The 19,714-nt window shown below is 41.9% G+C and overlaps 1 protein-coding gene across 1 annotated transcript; it reads left to right on the plus strand.

Annotated features, from left to right (window-relative positions):
- The first annotated feature begins 1,171 nt into the window (after positions 1-1,171).
- Positions 1,172-7,394, plus strand: LOC135221307 (serine/arginine repetitive matrix protein 1-like). The gene is made up of 6 exons (XM_064259113.1): positions 1,172-1,189; positions 5,234-5,312; positions 5,678-5,981; positions 6,359-6,554; positions 6,702-6,997; positions 7,139-7,394. The coding sequence occupies exons 1-6, from the start codon at positions 1,172-1,174 to the stop codon at positions 7,392-7,394; spliced, it is 1,149 nt and encodes a 382-aa protein (XP_064115183.1).
- The last annotated feature ends 12,320 nt before the right edge of the window (positions 7,395-19,714 follow it).

Raw genomic sequence — 19,714 nt, forward strand, 5'->3', positions numbered from 1 at the left:
AAACTCCCCCTTGACTATTTGTGAGCCAAAGGGTGTGATATTCAGGATACTACTGGCAAATTTAGTTTTCGTGCCAACCAACTGGAAATGAAACTACGTTGGCTACCCGTGTCAAGAAACAAACGAGTTTGAAACAGCTGGTCGCAGGCATATATCACTGTGGTAGCTGTGGGTAGCAGTGTGGCTGGTAACTCAGCTGAAGGCTTATTCTTTATCATTTTTGCATTCACACAAGGTTTTTCTTTTTCCTCCTTGTTTAGGTTTCTCTGATTTACATTACGACTAGGATTAGGATGGTTCTGATTTTGACTCTTAACATGAGGAGAAGGTCATCTGGATGGTTGGAAATTGGTGCTAGTTGCTGAAGGCATATTGGGCCATGATTTACTATTATCATTCTCACAAATTAGACTGATGTTGTCCATTGCATAGTTTGCAGTTGTGTTTGCTATTGCACTGTTTGCTACTGTCCAGAGGAAAGGTAGTTGAAATGCTTACGAGGCAAGATCAACTGGTGCTTCCTTGCTGTGGCATCTGTATGTTTCTGACAATTGAACACAGAATGATCCCTGTTGTAGAAGGGACACGACCCTGTGTGGGAGGTGTTAGTTATTAACGCCTTTGAATGTGATGGCTCTGATAATTCATCCCCTCTCTGTAGGGTATCATCTTCCATACCCTTGACAAGGAAGTCCAATGCTTCAAACAGTTCAGTTAAATCACAATTGCACTTTCATAGAAAGCCTACAACCCTTTGATACACCTGGCCCTGTGATAATTTATTTATCAAGCTAAGTAACACTGATCCAGCGCAGATCCACTTAGTTGCTTTATCTGCTCTATAAGCACAGTAAGTTCAATACGGAAATCCTGCAATTCTACATATGTAGTTACATTTAGGGACAAAAATATTGGCTAACCACCAATGCAACATGACCAGAGTCTGATGTTGGTTTCCACAATACTTGTCTAACAAGTTGAGTGCCATACTATAGTTGGCTGCAGTTACACTCAAGGCTTGAGCTTGTACCTTGAGCGGCTCCCCTATAAGAGATCCAAGAAGGTATGTGAATTTGGTCATGTCGTCCAGATCTGTGCACTGATGCACTTGTACATTAAATAGCTCCTTAAAGTTTGCAAATTCGCTTTTTTTCGCCTTTGAACACTGGTAATGAGAGCTTTAAACGAGGTAGGCGTGTTTTTGGCTGCACTATGCTAACCAAGACACCAATTTGGTTAATGAGAAGGAGTGTGGTTTGACTGGCATCGTCTAACATCTTTCTATTTTACTTTCAAGGGCCGGTTCAAATTTGACCGCACTCGTCAAATACAATTATCTGAGCTGCTGTTCATCAGCCTGTATTCTATCCAACAAGTTCTGATTAACATTTACATTATGCAAGTCGAGTAGATTCCATTGGGCATGAGTCAGAGTGCTGGTCAGGGGGACTAGAAGTGATTCAATTTGTGTCTCTGTGGCTAACGCCATTTTGTGGGAGGTTACCAAACAATTACTCGAATTTTAAAGAGAAAAACAAGTTCTAATTTACAAGCAACACAAGGTTTGAATGAAGTAACGCCGCCTTCATTGTTACATTAGCAAAGGGACCTTTGATGGGTAGTCTAGCAATTAGTTCTCCTGGCCGGTTGGGCGCACCCCCTCGCTATAGATTAGCCTCATCAGGTGGTTGAGAAATACGCCTCTCACATGGGCATCAAAATGAACTCTTATCTCTCATTCAGCTCGTCCTATATATAACCCACTAGGTTCATGGGTGAATGTTGCACTCCGTAGTGTTTACGTCTGGCACAGTACCGTCTAATTTGTGTATTGAGGCCTTTCACTTGTGTGCTGTACTCTGCAGGGCTGATGCCAAAACAATTTACCTCAAGGTATTCTCTTTCTTCAGCATTGCAAAGTGCTACTGTGTCACTTGCTCAACAAAGGCCTTCAGCCTGTCCCATACTTCCTTGGTGGACTCCTGTGCCAGATCGTTACCCCTGAGATATATTACGGCTAGATCATACTGCTGACTTTAAAAGGGTAGCGCCTCAGGCTAGGCTCAAGATTACCCCGCCCAGCCTGTGATAGATTTCGTTCTCCACCCCCAAGTTCTGCGGAATGTGTGTGGGTAACTGTGAGTACCCCAGTAACAACTCGAAAAAAAAAGCACAGTTCAGCTGCCGTTGCTTAGGGACTGGTTGCTTAGGCCTATCCGGTTTGAAGGACCAGCACAATTTCGTGAATTGTTCAATGACAGGCATTTCTGGTTTTGCCTGATCTTGGTGTATAGGTGCACCTGAAGGGAGAGCTCCCAGCCCTGGCACAAGGACAGGTGAATAAGGTACGAGGAAAGTTTTACAAATTTTATTACAAAGATAAATCATTCTCTCATGTGCTCTTGATATTAACAGCTGTACACACTCTCAACAACTATTTCCCACCAACTTAGATCACAACGAACATGTGGCTTCTTGTACATAGACCAGCCCAACTTTTACTCAAATCACAGCAAAAATCACTACTCCACGCATTCAGACCAACTGGGATCACCACAATTTCATACTAACGCTAAGACCTAGTCACTGACAACGTTAACAGTTAGAGTACTTAGAGTTACCACACAGTGTTGAAAGAAATCTTGGTGCAAAATGCGGAGCAAACTTCTTACATGTCCTACCTGGTTGTATTCTCAAAAGGGAAGGGTGAACTTTTAGCGTGAAGACCCCTTGTCCCCAGCCAGCTAGTTAATTTTTAAGTTTCCAAGATTCTTATACAGACTACAATTCCTCAACATCAATAATAACCTCATTATGACAATTCATACTGTAGTGTAGTGATCCCATTGGTCTCACATGGATTAGATATTAAATGACACAGAAATATGCTAACACGAGAGAACCATTGTGTTTTTGCCGCCAACTGATTTCTCGCACGATTCTGTGGTGGTTCCGGGGCAGACTTAAGTTGAGGAAAATGGTGCACACATTTTTCATGGCACCATCCCCAGCCCCCTTCCCCCTTCCATTTGTATCTTATGTGGTAACTACTGGACTGATCTAGATGAAATTTGGCACATGGCCATCCTTTGACCCAACTTAGATAATAGGGTAGGTTTCAAATCCATACCCCCTCTCCCTTCCCTTTCCCCATCCCCATGCTTGAACAATCCTGATAAAATTTGGTACATTGTAATTATTTGACCCAACTTAGATAATAGGGTGGTTTCAAACCCAAACCATCTTCCCCTTCCCCATCCTCCTTCCCCTTCTCCCCTTCCCTTTGTAAAGTGCATGGTAACTACACGACTGATGTAGAAAAAATTTGGTACGTGGTCATCATTTCACACAACCGAGATAATAGGGTAGTTTTAAAATCTGTACCCTCTTCCCATTCCCCATTCTCCTCTCCTTTGTAACTTATGTGGTAACTTCTTGACTGCTCTAGACAAAATTTGGGTAGGTTTCAAACCTATATACCCCCTTTCCCTTTACCTTTGTAACTAATGTGGTAACTGCTTAACCAATGTAGACAAAATTTGGCACATGGCCATCATTTGACCCAACTTAGATAATAGGGTGGGTTTCATACCCACCTCTCTTCCCCCTTCCCTTTGTAACTTATGTGGTAACTGTTTGACCGATATAGAGAAAATTTGGTACTTGGTCATCATTTGACCCAGGTTATATTGTAGGACAGGTTTCAAACCCATACCCCTTCCCCTGCTCTTTGTGACATATATGGGACCCATTTGACTAATGTATTCAAAATTTGGCTTGTGGCTATCATTTGGCACAACTGAGATAATAGGGTAGGTTTCAAATCCATGCCCCTTCCCCTTCTCCATCCCATCTCCTCTTGTAACTCATGTGGTAACAGTTTAACTGATCTAGATAAAATTTGTCAGTTGGTCATCATTTCACCCAACTCAAGTAAGAGTCTATTTCAAACCCTTAACCCCTTCCCCTTCCCCATCCCCCTTCCCCCTTCCCCTCTGTAACTTTATTTGTAATCGCTTGACTGATCTCTTGAAAATTTGGCACGTGGTCATCATTTAACCCCACTTAAATGATAGGGTAGGTTTCAAACCCATACCCCCTCCTTCCTGTTATAATTTGCGTAGTAACCGCTTGACGATCAATCTAGTTAAAATTTGGCACGTGGCCATCAATTGCACAACTGAAATGTTAGGGTAGGCTTCAAACCTACATCCCCTCCTCTTCCCTTTCCCATTCCTTTCGTAACTTATTTGATAACCACTTGGCAGATGTAAACAAAATTTTGCATGTGGCCATCATTTTGACCCAAGTTAGATAATGGGGTAGGTCTCAAACCTGTACCCCTTCCCCATCCACAGACCCCCTTTCCCATCCCCAATCCCCTTCCCCTTTGTAACTTATGTGGTAACTGCTTGACCAATCTAGACAAAATTTGGCATTTGGTCATCATTTGACTCAAATTAGGTAATAGAGTAGGTTTCAAATCCGTATCCCCTTCCTGTTGTAACTTATGTGGTAAGTAAACTTTGCAGGCTTTTCATACCTATTTTCATCTATGTGATTCCATAGAGATATATAGTTTAAAATGTTTTTCTGCCTTTGATTAGTAATTCTGTATCAGGGTTTATGTTTAGGTTTAGTGGGGGCTGTGTGTGTAGGGTTAGTGGGGATGTGTTTAGGTTAAGCATGGGGTGTTTAGATTTAGCTGCGGGTGTGTTTATGTTTAATGGGTTGTGTTTAGGTTTAGTATGGGTGTGTTTACGTTTAGTGGGATGTGTGTCATTTTCTCATTATCCTGGTATTCCAAATTCCATCTTGTTATGTGGTTGTATCTGATGATCATTAATCCATTTTTTATTAAAATCAATTTGAAATTTGTTCCTACACCATATACAAACCTTCCGTCCTTTACTTAGGATAGATTGCAGCTCAGCTGAAACTAATACATTCTTTTATATACCGAGGTAGTTAACTACCAGGCCGGTAGTTACCTGCCCGGCGGAACTCACTGAGTAGTCACTTTGATTACAGCCAGCAGCGAGGAAAGACCTCTCTCTTTTGCTTTCGCTGTCTTGTTGGAATTATTCTTAACATTCTTTTTCTCTTTCTGGATAAATGCGAGTATGTCTGACAAAATGTTTATGCATTCCTGCCCTGGTGTCCCAGACCGTAGGTATGGGACTTTCATGAGCAGAATTGATAGACACCCTCACTCCCTTTGTCCTTCTTGCAGGGGGCATTCCTGTACATCGGAAACCCCGTGAGGAGTGTCGTGCATGGTTGCCTGCCCAGTGGGTTGAATATCACCAGCGGTGAGGTAAGAAGAAGAAAAGTGATTCTTCACATTCGAGTTCTTCCTCAAAGACCAAACAACCCAGGCCTTCTGCTTCCTCGTTGGGGACTCATCCTTTGGGACCTTCGATGTCTCACTCCTCCGGGAGTGAGCGCATAAGAGCGACAATTTAACTCCTGTCCAGCCTTTGAAAGAGCGAGACCTGCCCGTTTCTCCTGGTGAAATGGGATGGCCTGGCCCTTCTAAGGATGAGCCTTGTTTTTCAGTATGTGTCATATTGACGATGCCCTTCGTGTTTTGTGGCCTTCATTGGGACTTCCTGGCCTGCCGTCGAAGGAGAGAGTTTTGTCAGCACTCTCCTCTGGGCTGCATCTTCCTCCTTAGTCTCCTCGGAGGAATCAGCCTCATCCTCCCGTGGTGTTAAGGAAGACGCCCTTCTCTCTGTGGCGCAGACCCCAAAGCTCTCCCCTGTGGAGGCTCTTTTTGACGCTGACCAGGTCTGTCCTCCTGTCTGCCCCACCTTGGGGATGCGGCCCTGCAGCTTCACCTTGTCCCTGGATGAGGTCCTCGGACTCCTCCCGACACGCCTTCTTCGAGAGCCAGCAGTGACTCTCAGAGAAGTAGTAAAGACTCCTCTCAGAGACGTGCAGATGCACGCTCTCCTTCGAGACCTGCCAGACCCTCACGCGTAAGCTCCTCTTCTTTGTGCGATGCTACGGCACACACAAGGGAGTCTTCATTGAATTTAATCTCCTCATTGCACGATGCTATGGCACGCACATAGGGGGCTTCACTAATTGCACGCTCACCTGCAGTGTGTGATGCTTTGGCACACGCACAGGAGCCTTCATTGGAGAGAGGTCGCAGAGAAACTGTCTCTCCCTCTCGGGGACAACGCTCCAATGCACACCCCCCTTCTACACCTGTGCATGCGGCAATACAGCACAAACACCTTCCTGATGCATGCCATTCATTTGCGCTCCTTGTTACTCCTGGACAGCGCGCTCTGACAGCATGCGTGATTACGCATGCTTCCTTTAGACAGCGCTCACCTGTAATGTGCAGTACCCAACAGGCTGCTTCACCTCTGTCTCAGCAACAGTATAAGCGCTCACCGAGATGTGCCACTGCCCGTGCGTGCCAACTCATGTCACCAGAGAGTTTTTCTAAACATTCCTGCAGGCGCTCTCGTTCTCCAGTATCACGCCCCAGACGCGCTCCTTCTTCTTCTACACATGCTACAAAATGTGCATTTTCACCTGTAGATCGTCAACACTCTCCAGCGTGTTCTAACACGTTTTTGGCATTCTAACGCGTGCCTGCACTGACGCGCTCTTGCTCCTGCAGATACACACGCACCTGTAGAATCTTTTTCCTCTCTTTTCCAATGTTTCGACACAAAAAACAGACGTCTGAGTCAGAGTACCCATCCTCGGAACTTCCATCGTCTGCTCCTCCTCCAGAGGTCCCATCTCCACATCGGGATCCTTGTAAAGCTGCAACCCAGCCTTCCCAAAGGCAGCCATATAGGCTTTCACAGTTGATCAGAGGTCGTCGTTCCCCGACTCTTCCTCAAGAACAAGGCCGCAAGCGGGTCCCTTCTTCTTATGGCCTTCCAGCCCCCCTTCCTATTCCTCTTGGGAAGTTGGGAGAGCAGTTAAGGGGATTTACTATCCCTAAGCTGCCACAAGTGCTTAATGTCAGGTGAGAGGCACTCTGGAAGCAAAGGCATCCTGTGACTCCTCCTTATGAGTCCAGACCTCTAACCTCTCAAGGTTCTCGATCTCCAAGGGCTTGTTCCCTTGTAGAGAGGTATCATATCTCACCCATCGAATTCAAACCCAGCCGAGATCCTCCTGACAGGGCTCCCACAGTGCTTGCAGAGAGGGCTCCATCTCCCCTTTCTCCTCCAACTTTGCCAGAAGCAGACAGGCATCCTCCAATTCCACCTTCCCCCTTCTCGCAAGGGGCTGTCCAACGGGGGCATAAGGACCTTTGGGAAGCAGCAAAGAATCACCCTCGCGATTCAGAGCCTCCAAGGACTCCTGTGTTGTGGGGGCCTCGGCTCCCAAACCTTCTGTGGCCCCTCATGAATAACTAGAGACTTGGCCGCCTTCTTCAAGACTGGACCCCTCCTATTCATGCCCGGGTGCGTCAATGCAGAGGGAGGATAATTTTCACGAGGCAACCAACGATTCAGCTGGCTACCTTCCGGAACCAGCTGCTCCAGCTGTTCTGGAAGATGCGGCAGCTGAAACCACCTTCCGCGAGATCATTGGTCTCATCCTGAAGGTAAACAGTCCTAGGAGAAGCTCCAACTACTTCTCTGAAAGGCTGTATGTCGACAGTCGACCTTCTTTGTCATTCCCCTCAGAGTGCTTTGGTCGCGGTTTGAGCTGCCCTTGTCATCCCTGACAGGGGAGGCTTTGACCAAAGTCGATAGAGAAGTTTCAGCGAGGAAGAACTTGCTTCGGGCATCTCGGTCCTCTAAGCTACTCCCCTCTGCTTTCCAGAAGCAGAGGAGGCACAATTTGGCCCAAGAGGCTGAGCCTTCACCCTTGCCCATAAACCCTACTGTAACATCATTGGCACCTGGAGTTTCGCTCTAGACACTTCAACACCAAACCTTGATGCTCTCTACCCAGATGTCGCAGCTCGAACAAACCACGATGGCAACATTGCAAGCAGCTTCATGGTTGGACTTTTGGGGCAGCACTCTGGGCTTTCTTGCCACCTCTGAGACTCCACAGCAGTCTGACAAGCAAGCGGACATGGCTCATCAGCTCCATGACTTTGTTTTGTCAGGAGGTAAGGCTATGGAGTTCTTAGTCCACCAGCTTGCCAACCTCTGGGCCAACCTGGTGCTGAAGCACCGTCTCATCAAGGCTTGATAAAGCTGTCGACCTTCAGAATGTGACCTACCTGGGGAATGCCTTGCTTCAGGGATCCACCCTTTTTCCATCTTAGGATGTAAATGAAGTGATCGGAACTTCAGGAGAGCGAGTCAGGATTCTTTGCTGCACCACGCAGCGTCCTTCTGTTGGCCCCAACCTCCTGCTGTTTCTGCTCGTCATCACCCTGGCTCTCCATCTAGGAGGGTTTCTCACCCTCCTGCCAGGGCTGATCCCTTTCCCACTGCCTCCACCACTCGGTGGCTGAGAGGTCAGCAGCCCTTTCCGACCAGGGGTGGTCGAGGGCAAGGTAAGCACGGCAAAAGGAAGAGAGTCCGCTGCGACCAATGAGGAGGACAATCCCCACTCTGCCACCTGTGGGGGGATGCCTGCAAACCAGATGGATGAGGTGTCAATATCACATCCTGTTCATCAACTCTCCCCCTCCTCTGATTCGACCCCCTATAGTCAGGGATCGACGAAGGATCTCGCCCTTCAGGCGGAAGTCCAGGACATGCTGGGGAAGGACGCTTTCGAGGAGGTCCTTGATGAGTCTCTAGGCTTCTTAAGTTGACTTTCTTGTAAAGAAGGTGTCTAGAGGCTGGAGACCGGTCATTGACCTCTCAGTCCTGAACGAGTTTGTTCAGCAAACCCCGTTCAGGATGGAGACCCTAAGCACGGTCAGACAGGCCATTTGTCCTCTGGATTACATGGTGACGATCGACCTAACAGACGCATACTTCCAGATCCCAATTCATCCGTTGTCCAGGAAGTATCTTTTTGTTGTAGCGAACAGTGTTCCAATTCAAGATCCTATGTTTTGGTCTCTCCACAGCTCCGCAAGTCTTCACTTGGGTGTTCACCCTTTTGTCGACATGGGCTCATCACCAGGGCATTCGTCTATTGCATTACCTTAACAATTGGCTGATACTGGCGCCCTCGATGGAACTGCTTCATCTCCACCAAGACAGGGTTCTGGCGTTTTGTCACGATCTGGGGATCATGGTGAACCACTAGTTCTCTCTAGAGCCCTCTCAACGACTGGTGTATCTAGATTTGATCCTCGACACCATTGCAGGGAAAGCCTTTCCGACACTGGAAAGACTAGAATGCTTCCGAAGTGTCGCTCTGCCCTTCCTTCAACAGTCCCAGCTGCCAGAGTATCAGAAGCAACAGTTGCTGGGACATCTGGCCTCGTTGGAACGCCTTGTTCCAAATGGTCGAATGCACCTTCGATCCTTTCAGTGGGGTCTGAAGAATTGTTGGTCGCAAAGTCATGATTCTCTGCACGATCTAATCCCAGTGGAGGAGAACGTGCTCTGATCTTGAGTGGTGGCTGGACGACGCAAACTTGTTGAGGGGCTCCCCTCTCCAGTCTCGTCCACTCGATCTGCTCCTGTTCACAGACTCATCCAAGAAAGGATGGGGCATGCACCTACTGCAACAACTGGCTTTGGGCCTATGGTCCGACCAGGAACATCGAGATCATATCAAGGTGCTGGAACTTTGAGCTGCCTTCCTGGCACTCAGCACTTCAGCTCTCTTCTGACAGGTCACTCAGTGGCGCTGATGAGCGACAACACCACCATAGTGGGATAGTGAACCGTTAAGGCGGTACTGTGTCTCTGCGGCTATGCCAGCTAGCAGTGCAGATTCACGAATGGCCAGCTCTCAACTCAGTAGGGTTGACAGCTCGGTTCATTCCAGGCAAACGGAACATCGTGACAGACAATCTGAGCAGGAGAGCACAGATTGTTGGCTCTGAATGGTATTTGGCTCCTCGGATAGCGAACATAGTCTTGACTTTGTGGGGTTCCCCAATGATAGGCTTGTTCGCTACCTCTCTAGATTGGAAACTGCCGATTTACTGCTCTCCAGTTCCAGATCCAGCGATGGTGTTCGAGGACGCATTCCAGCATCCCTCGGACGGCCTCGACATCTATGCTTTTCTGCCATTTTGCCTAATCAGGCAAGTGTTGAATCGAGTGTGATCCACACCTTCCCTGTCCATGACGCTAATAGCGCTGAAATGGCCTCATTTAGAATGGTACCCGGACCTTCTAGTTCTGCTGGTAGAGACTCCCTGACCTCCTATGCCAACCACATGTGAGGATCTTCCACAACGTGGTGAACTTTTTACATCTTCACGCGTGGAGGTTATCCAGCAGCTCCTCACAGTGAAAGGCTTGTTGCGAGAGGCTGCAATATCAATGTCAAGATACCTCAGGAAGCCCTCAATGTCTGTCTTTCAGACCAAGTGGGCCATCTTCTGTGGTTGGTGTCGTCGGGGAGACTGTTCTCCTCTCGGAGCCTCTATCCCCTTCCCCTTGATTGCCCCCTCTCGGTCTTGGCAGTAAAAGGCTATCACTTGGCCTTGAGCCAAGTCCTCAGACTGAAGGGAATCTTTCTTCCTCGGAGGAACTCTATGCTCATACGCAGCTTTGAACAGGGTTGCACTTTGGTATTGGCAAAGCCTCCTCCCTGGGACATTGCTGCTGTCCTCAGGTCTTTGAAGAGAGCTCTGTATGAACCGTTGTCCCTGGCATCTGATATGGATCTCACCCTGAAAATGGTTTTTCTTCTCGCTCTTGCTTCCTCCAAGTGAGTCAGCGAGCTTTATGGCCTAGCCTATACTGTCGCTCATACTGAGCGCTGGACTAATGCCTGCTTCATCTTTGACCCTGTGTTTGTTGCGAAAACCCAGAATCCGGCCCAGGTCAATTCTCAGTTTTCTTCGTTCCAGGTTGTTAGCCTAAGCACAGTAACCGAAGACCCAGATGAGCTACTCTGTCCTCTGAGAGCACTAAGGCACTATCTCCAACGGACAAGCTCTTCTCGACCCACCTTACAACATCTCTTTGTAAGTACTGGCCTGTCAAAGAAGAGGGTTATGAGTAATACCATTTCACATTGGATTCGAGATGTGCTTTGCCGTACCCTCTCCCCTCCCTCTTCTCCACTTGCTGGTACCAGTCGAGTGAATGCTCACAATGTGCATGGGATGAGCACATCTCTTGCCTTCAAGAAGAACCTCTCTGTTACCCAGGTGATGCAAGCCGGCACATGGTCACGCCCTTCCACCTTCACCAGGTTCTACCTTAGAGACTGTACCCACAGTTACCTCGACACAACTGACTTTGGTCCAGTGATAGTCGCTGAGCAAGTGGTTTAGCTGCCTCCAAGCCCTCAGTGGTCGGAAGTTTGAATCGAGGATCGAGGTTCTGTATCTGGCTGGGGGTGAGTGTGAGAGTATGACTGGCCTATTTTCTTTTACCTTCCCCCTAACTTGGGGCCACAGCATCAAAACCTGTTCTCTGGCACCGATTTTGGTACTGGTAAGCATTGCATGTCCGACTAGTGGTTGTCCTGTAGATACACAGAAGTCAGTCTCAACGCTTCTTTCCGAGGGGGAGTGTGCTGCAACCCAACAAACCCATTATGATTATATAGCCTAGTTTTGGTTGCCAGAGAGAGTTCTACGCTCACGCCTTCGATACCCAGGCCGTCAGCCATCAGGTTTCATTTACCATGGCTCGCGGGGTGAAGGGTCCACGACCCCGAGCTATAAGCCTAGGTCCTGGCATCCCAGGTTCCATTCTCAGTCAGTGAGACACTACCATCCCTACCTTAGGATGAGTCTCCTAAGTTAAGGAAGGAAGGTTTGTATACGGTGTAGGAACAAATGACATTTTTGAAAGTAAAATGTATTTTTTCCCTAACCATACAAACCTGGAGTCCTTTATTTGTATGGTCCTACCGAACATCCATCCCCTTGATTCAGGGATCATCATCAAAGTCCTGGCTGTAATCAATGTGCTTCCCCACCGCTGGGCATGTAACTACCAGCCCGGTAGTGAACTACCTCTGTATATAAAAGAATGTATTAGTCGGTAGTTTCAGCTGAGCTGCAATCTATCCTAAGTAAAGGACTCCAGGTTTGTATGGTTAGGGAAAAATACATTTTACTTTCAAAAATGTCATTTTTATAATCTTACTTTTATGTGTGTACATAGTGTATGTATGGAAATGAACACATGAGGACATGTTCCACAGAAATATATTTCTTCCTCTCATTGGGACCGAACTCCGGGGCTTTTGAGTGAGGGTCCAGTCCGTTAGCAATTCATCCACACTGTTAGGGAGGAATATCTAATGGCCTGGACTCTTACTTGAAAGATAGGTTCAGTAATGATGTGAGCCAGAAATATATATGTATATAGTATATATATATATATATATATATATATATATATATATATATATATTTATATATATGTGTGTGTGTGTGTGTGTATGTATATGTAATATATATAATATATATATATATATATATATATATATATATATAGTATATATGTGTGTGTGTGTGTGTGTGTGTATCGTATATATATATGTACTATCTATTATATATATATAATTATATATATATATTGTATATAATATATATAAAAAAATAAATATATATTATATTTATATAGTATATATATATATATATATATACATGATATATATATATATATCTATATATAATTTATATATATATCATATATATATATTATAATATATTATTTTTATTAGATATATATATATATATAGTATTTTATATATCTATATATATATATACAATATATATATAATATATACATATTATCTTATATAATATTTCATCGAAATATTTAAAAGTTTCATGTTTATCTGGCGTTTGGTCTTCTTGATCTTTGCAATTTCTTATCTATTGTATATATATATATATATATATATAATATATATATTATATACACATACTACATACATACATTATATATATTATATATGTATATATATATATATATACACATACATACATACATACATACATCATATATATATAATATATATATATATATATATATATATATATAATATATATATATATATATGATGATAATAGATGGTAAATTGCAAAGATCATTAAGACCAAATGACGGATAAACATAAAACTTTCAAATATTTTGACGAACATTAGCTAAGGTCTAGGCCACTTATGAATATGGACAGTGAAAAGAATACATTTATGGAACATGCTGGTATGGAGTAAAATCTAGGGTGGGATTAGAAGTGATGTTGGCCATATGATTAAAGCTATCGATTAGTCGCTGTTTCAGTTTTACTGGCTCCCTCTTGGGTGGATTTTGGTGGGTGGATCTGCTGTAATACCAACTTGAGAGCCGGTCTTAAAATTGACTCCCGTGAAATCGGGTTTTCTCATGCGGTCATTAGTTGGTTTCACTGATGATGAGGGATTCCAGATTCCCCCTTTTCCACGTTCTTTTGTAAACTACATGGCCTCAATTTTATGATATGACGGGTATCACTCATAAGCATTAATATTCTGAAGCTCTTTAAACTATACGCTACTCATCGTTTATGCTCATTTATGCTTCATGAGACGTATGTGTCAGTCTGTAAGACGCAAATTTCATTACAGGTGACATGAATTACAAAAACTTGCAATAGCCTAATCGTATTTATATAAGCACACTGCCAATAATTTTAGGGTAAAAAGGGATTTTTTTCGGTTTTGATGTTTGGTTATTTATTTATTTTTTAAATTTTCAACTCAGAAGTTTTATTCTTGTTAAGAAGCAAGCGGAGTTCAATGCATAATAAAGTTAATATATATATATATATATTTTATATATATATGTATATATATGTATGTATATATATTATATAGGTGGATAGATTGACAGATACAGATATATGGCGTCGATGACCTAAGTTGTTGTTGTGACACTATGGTACAATTTTACATCAATCAATCATATATATATATATATATATATATATATATATATATATATATATATATATATATATATATATAGGTGGATAGATTGATAGATATAGATATGTGTGTATACATATTACAATACCTTTCAGTATTCCTCATTTATATTACAATACCTTTCAGTAATAGTTATTTACCTTAGCAAAAGCCCTAATTTTGACTTGCCATATATACTACTTTACATTAACCATTTCATCTTGCTTGAACTTCCTTTTATCTACATACCCATTTCCCTGTCTTCATCTCCTCCAATCATTCCCAGAATTCCGAATTTTACCTTTTCTCTTCCAAATATTCTGCATACTCTGAACTATATATGCTGCTCTCCCCGTAGGCGGTAGCGCCATCAGTGTACCTCGCGCTGTGCACTGTTGGCATTACTTAAGGTTGCTCTTGCAGCGTCTGTTCGGCCCCTAGCTGCAACCTCTTTCATTTTTCATACTATTCCTCCGTTTATCTTCTTCCATCTGATTTTCTACCTTCTACTGACAATTGTAGCAACATTATTTTTAGCGCTGAATGACCTCAGATCTCAGCCTTTGGCCTTTGCCGAAATTTCATATTCAAACTCATTATTCTGTGCTGCTTCTATATAATCATTCAAGTCTTCTCTTATCATACAACCACTAACTCCAAAAAATCTTTACAAATCACCACTCCCAGTGTTCCACCATCCATACTAATATCCTCTGTTTCAGATTCGCCGTTTCATTTTAGCCGCATAAAAAACTTTTTCATTTTATAATTTCGCCTATCTCCTGTTGTTCATATATATATATATATATATATATATATATATATATATATATATATATATATATATATATATAAACATTTATATATTGTAGATCGTAAAAGATATGCAAGCCCATGTATTCAAAATCTGCAACCCTTCAACTTGAATGACCGGAAAATGTCATTAGAATATGACAATAAAAGCTCTTCGTTGAACTCCAGCTGACCATTTTTCGTCCTCTTTGAAAGCGGAAGATCATGTAATTAATAGAGATGACTGAAAAAATGGTCTTTTTTTTATATTCATTAAGGCTGCGATGGTGTAATGGATTCCGTTTAACGCACATTATGTGTTCATTATAAATGGTATGCTTTGACGGGTACATTTAATTGACTCCATATTTATAGGCATTAGTTTTTGGAAGAATAATACAAAATTAATTTCCAGCATTTGGAATTTTTCTTGGCAGATTCGCGATTTATGCCTCATACAGGAATTATTTTAATGCAAGTACTGTGACAAGATAAAGATACAAATTTTACTATTAGTAAATTCTTGTAATACATCCAAATTTCTTTAGTCGTCAGTACAAACTCACACCTAAATACTCTTCATACACAAGCAGACACAAACATATATTTACAATACTAATAAGCCTGAAATAAATACGCATTTACTGAATTTGTTCTTACTTGGTGTAACAGACCTTCCTAGAAAATCCAGGGACCTTTTAAGACTCCGATAGTGTTATCAGGACAGAAGTTTCAATTTACTCACAAATGTAAACGTTTGGGATCTTTGTACTTTTATTTATTTATTATTTTTTTTTGTGGTTACGAATGTCATGTGTTATGAATAGTTGAGCATATTTTCAGAACTTTATATAAGGATTGTAGCTGCTTCATTCTGTTCTTATTTAACATCATAAAAGGCCGCTAATCTTTAGAAAAGATTGGCCATTTGGAAAAATATAAAAACTAACAAAGTGACCATAGAACAAATAATGAATAAAGATTCATCGATGCAAAGTATAAATTTATACCTACGTTACAGCCATACTAGTAATAAAGCTATGTGCATGGAACTAGAATGTACTCACCATTAGAATATGAAAGAACCACATATATATTTTGTATGGGTGTTAGTATTAGGTGTATGTTTATACTTTTTATTGATACATTTTTTCTTCATTCTTCTTCTGCCATTTTCTCAGTATTCTTGCTCTTTCCATGTGTGCGTGTATGTTTCGTGTTAAAACGTGTAAAACTTTAGATTAATATGCATTTTTAGCCTATTAAGAAAGCAAACAAAGGACCATGTTATCTTCCGGTATTAACTCTATAAGCTGTATGTGGTTTGCTATACAATATCGTCGCCAAAAAGTTTTTGAACTTACGAGTGTTCTTTCTATTAGTGCATCCAGCGGAGGGGATCAGTCTCTAATATTAAACTCTGCGGATGTAGAACCGAAATTTCATTTGCATTTTCCAATGGGAGGCACAGGATTGCCTCTAGGGGGTGATGGGCTCCAGGTAGTAGACTACCCTTCGTAGTAGGGGAGCGAAGCCTGCGACACTAATGATAAATTTTGTTTCCAAATGGACTAATGAAGAAACAGCTGGTGCCATATGGAAGCATATATTAGCCTACATAGAAAAGGGGAAGGGCAGGCTGTGATACACAAAATCTTGGATGTAGAACATACGATCTCTAAAACGATACGGACGAACAGATGAAGAGAATATCCCAAGAATATCTCGGTAACAATATACCAAAATAAATAAAATAAATATGAAGTATTAAGAATTCTAGTGATAATTGCTACAGAGATTTGTGTATGGTTACAATTAAAAAGAAAAAGTATTGTCGGTGATGAAAAATAGGAGAAAAAGAAATGACTAAGGAACGAACGGAAAGGAGCAATTAATTTTTCAGAAAGAAGCAAAAAGAAAAGGAAAGGGAGTGGAGTGAAAGTAACAAATCCTTTACTAATCAGCGACTGAGCCTTTGCAATCCCTCGATAAACCCCAGGAATAAATCGTCACAAATATGATTAACGGACTGACAGGATCCATTTAAATAAAATCACTAAAGTCCATTAGAGTCATAACAGCTATCGACGCCCGATACAATTCCTTTATTTCATAATTTCCATAGGTGGAACCTGAGCTATGACAGGACCATTGTATCTATGCTAATTGTGCTTGGTGGAATTAATATGTATGCTACGGGATCCTCTGGCATTGAAGCTTCCGTCACAACCATAAAAATGAAGTCAGAGGGTGACAATGGAAGTTGAGTGCACCAGAAGACCATGGAAGAGGGGAAATGAAAGGATATTCGAGGAAATGAGGCTACAAAGCCAGAGGAGACTTGTATCGAGGTTGGGTAATGGTATCATATTGGAAAATATTCACTTTGAAACACTATTTAATTTTCACATGATTTACCTAAGAATGAAAAGTGATTATCATTACTGTATTAGGTTAGAAAACGTCAGAATTAAACAAACAAATGGATTTTCATCTGTAAAGAGACTCACCAAACTAGAGCCAGAACATTATTTTGAGTTCGGTAAAAAGCGTCTCTAATGGGATAAAGGCAGGCAATTTTTTTTTTTTTTTTTTTTTTTTTTACTCCATAAGCGTAATTCATCTTGAAATTTAGATCTGAACCGAGTCTTGATACGGTTGGTTCCAAAGACAAATTTATTTCCATCACACCACTTTGCTGTAAGCATATTTCAATTAGCCTTTAATTTGGTCGGCGTTAAACTGGAAGAACAATTAGGCACAGCTTTCGCCTAGCCAATAACTCAATTTTCCTTTTGTCAAAATCTTCTCATCAATGAAGCGATGTTCTTTTTTTATTATTATTATTATTATTATTATTATTTTTTTTTTTTTTTTTTTTGCTCTATCACAGTCCTCCAATTCGACTGGGTGGTATTTATAGTGTGGGGTTCCGGGTTGCATCCTGCCTCCTTAGGAGTCCATCACTTTTCTTACTATGTGTGCCGTTTCTAGGATCACACTCTTCTGCATGAGTCCTGGAGCTACTTCAGCCTCTTGTTTTTCTAGATTCCTTTTCAGGGATCTTGGGATTGTGCCTAGTGCTCCTATGATTATGGTACAATTTCCACTGGCATATCCCAATATATATCCTTCTTACTTCTATTTTCAGATCTTGATACTTATCCATTTTTCCCTCTCTTTCTCTTCAACTCTGGTGCCCATGGTATTGCGACATCAATTATTATTATTATTATTATTATTATTATTAATTATTATTATTATTGGTTATTATTGGAAAAACAATCCACAATTATGTAAATGTACATATATTTAAATTTAAAACTTTAAGATAGCTTTCTGGAATCTGTTCGGTTCCCCTTTTCAATCTCTTAAAGGGGAACCGAAACAGATTCCCAAAAGCTATCCTGTTTTAAATTTAAATATTTGTACATTTACATAACTGTGGATTTGTTTTCTCCATTTGACGATTCATACTACTATGAGGATTTTTAATTATTGTTATTATTATTCATTATTATTTTATTTTAATTATTATTATTATTGATTATTATTATTTTTTTTTTTTTTTTTTTCTTTTTTTTTTTTGTTTTTTTTGCTCTATCACAGTCCTCCCAATTCGACTGGGTGGTATTTATAGTGTGGGGGTTCCGGGTTGCATCCTGCCTCCTTAGGAGTCCATCACTTTTCTTACTATGTGCGCCGTTTCTAGGATCACACTCTTCTGCATGAGTCCTGGAGCTACTTCAGCCTCTAGTTTTTCTAGATTCCTTTTCAGGGATCAGTGCTCCTATGATTATGGGTACAATTTCTTTCCACTGGCATATCCCATATCCTTCTTATTTCTATTTTCAGATCTTGGATACTTATCCATTTTTTCCCTCTCTTTCTCTTCAACTCTGGTGTCCCATGGTATTGCGACATCAAATGAGTGATACTTTCTTTTTCTTGACTTTGTCATCAACGTCACGTCTGGTCTATTTGCACGTATCACCTCTATCTGTTCTGATACCATAGTCCCAGAGGATCTTTGCCTGATCGTTTTCTATCACTCCCTCAGGTTGGTGTTCTTACCACTTATTACTGCAAGGTAGCTGATGTTCCTTGCACAGGCTCCAGTGGAGGGCTTTTGCCACTGAATCATGCCTCTTTTTGTACTGGTTCTGTGCAAGTGCCGTGCATTCGCTTGCTATGTGGTTTATGGTTTCATTTTTCGCATTTTACTTCCTACATATGGGAGAGATGTTATTTCCGTCTATCGTATTTTGAACATATCTGGTTCTTAGGGCCTGATCTTGTACCGCTGTTATCATTCCTTTAGTTTCCTTCTTTAGCTCTCCCCTCTGTAGCCATTGCCAGGTGTCATCGCTGGCTAGTTCTTTAGTCTGTCTCATGTATTGTCCGTGCATTGGTTTGTTGTGCCAGTCTTCTGTTCTGTTTGTCATTCTCCTGTCTCTGTATATTTGTGGGTCTTCGTCTATTTTTATTAGTCCTTCTTCCCATGCACTCTTTAGCCACTCGTCTTCACTGGTTTTCAGATATTGCCCCAGTGCTCTGTTTTCGATGTTGACGCAGTCCTCTATACTTAGTAGTCCTCTCCCTCCTTCCTTTTGTGTTATGTATAGTCTGTCCATATTTGCTCTTGGTGTAGTGCTTTGTGTATTGTCATATGTTTTCCTGGTGGTTTTCTGATCTATGCTGCGGAGTTCTGCCTTCGTCCATTCCACTATTCCTGCGCTGTATCTGATTACTGGCACTGCCCATGTGTTTTATTGCTTTTATCATATTCCGGCGTTTGAGTTTTGAACTTGAGTATCACCTTGAGTCTGCATATATTCTTTCCTGATCGTGTCCTTCATCTCTTGGTGTTTTATATCCCCTCCTTCCATTATTCCCAGGTATTTGTATCCAGTCTCATCTATGTGTTTGATG

Source organism: Macrobrachium nipponense, chromosome 2 (genome assembly GCF_015104395.2).
Source record: "Macrobrachium nipponense isolate FS-2020 chromosome 2, ASM1510439v2, whole genome shotgun sequence".
Lineage (NCBI taxonomy): Eukaryota > Metazoa > Arthropoda > Malacostraca > Decapoda > Palaemonidae > Macrobrachium > Macrobrachium nipponense.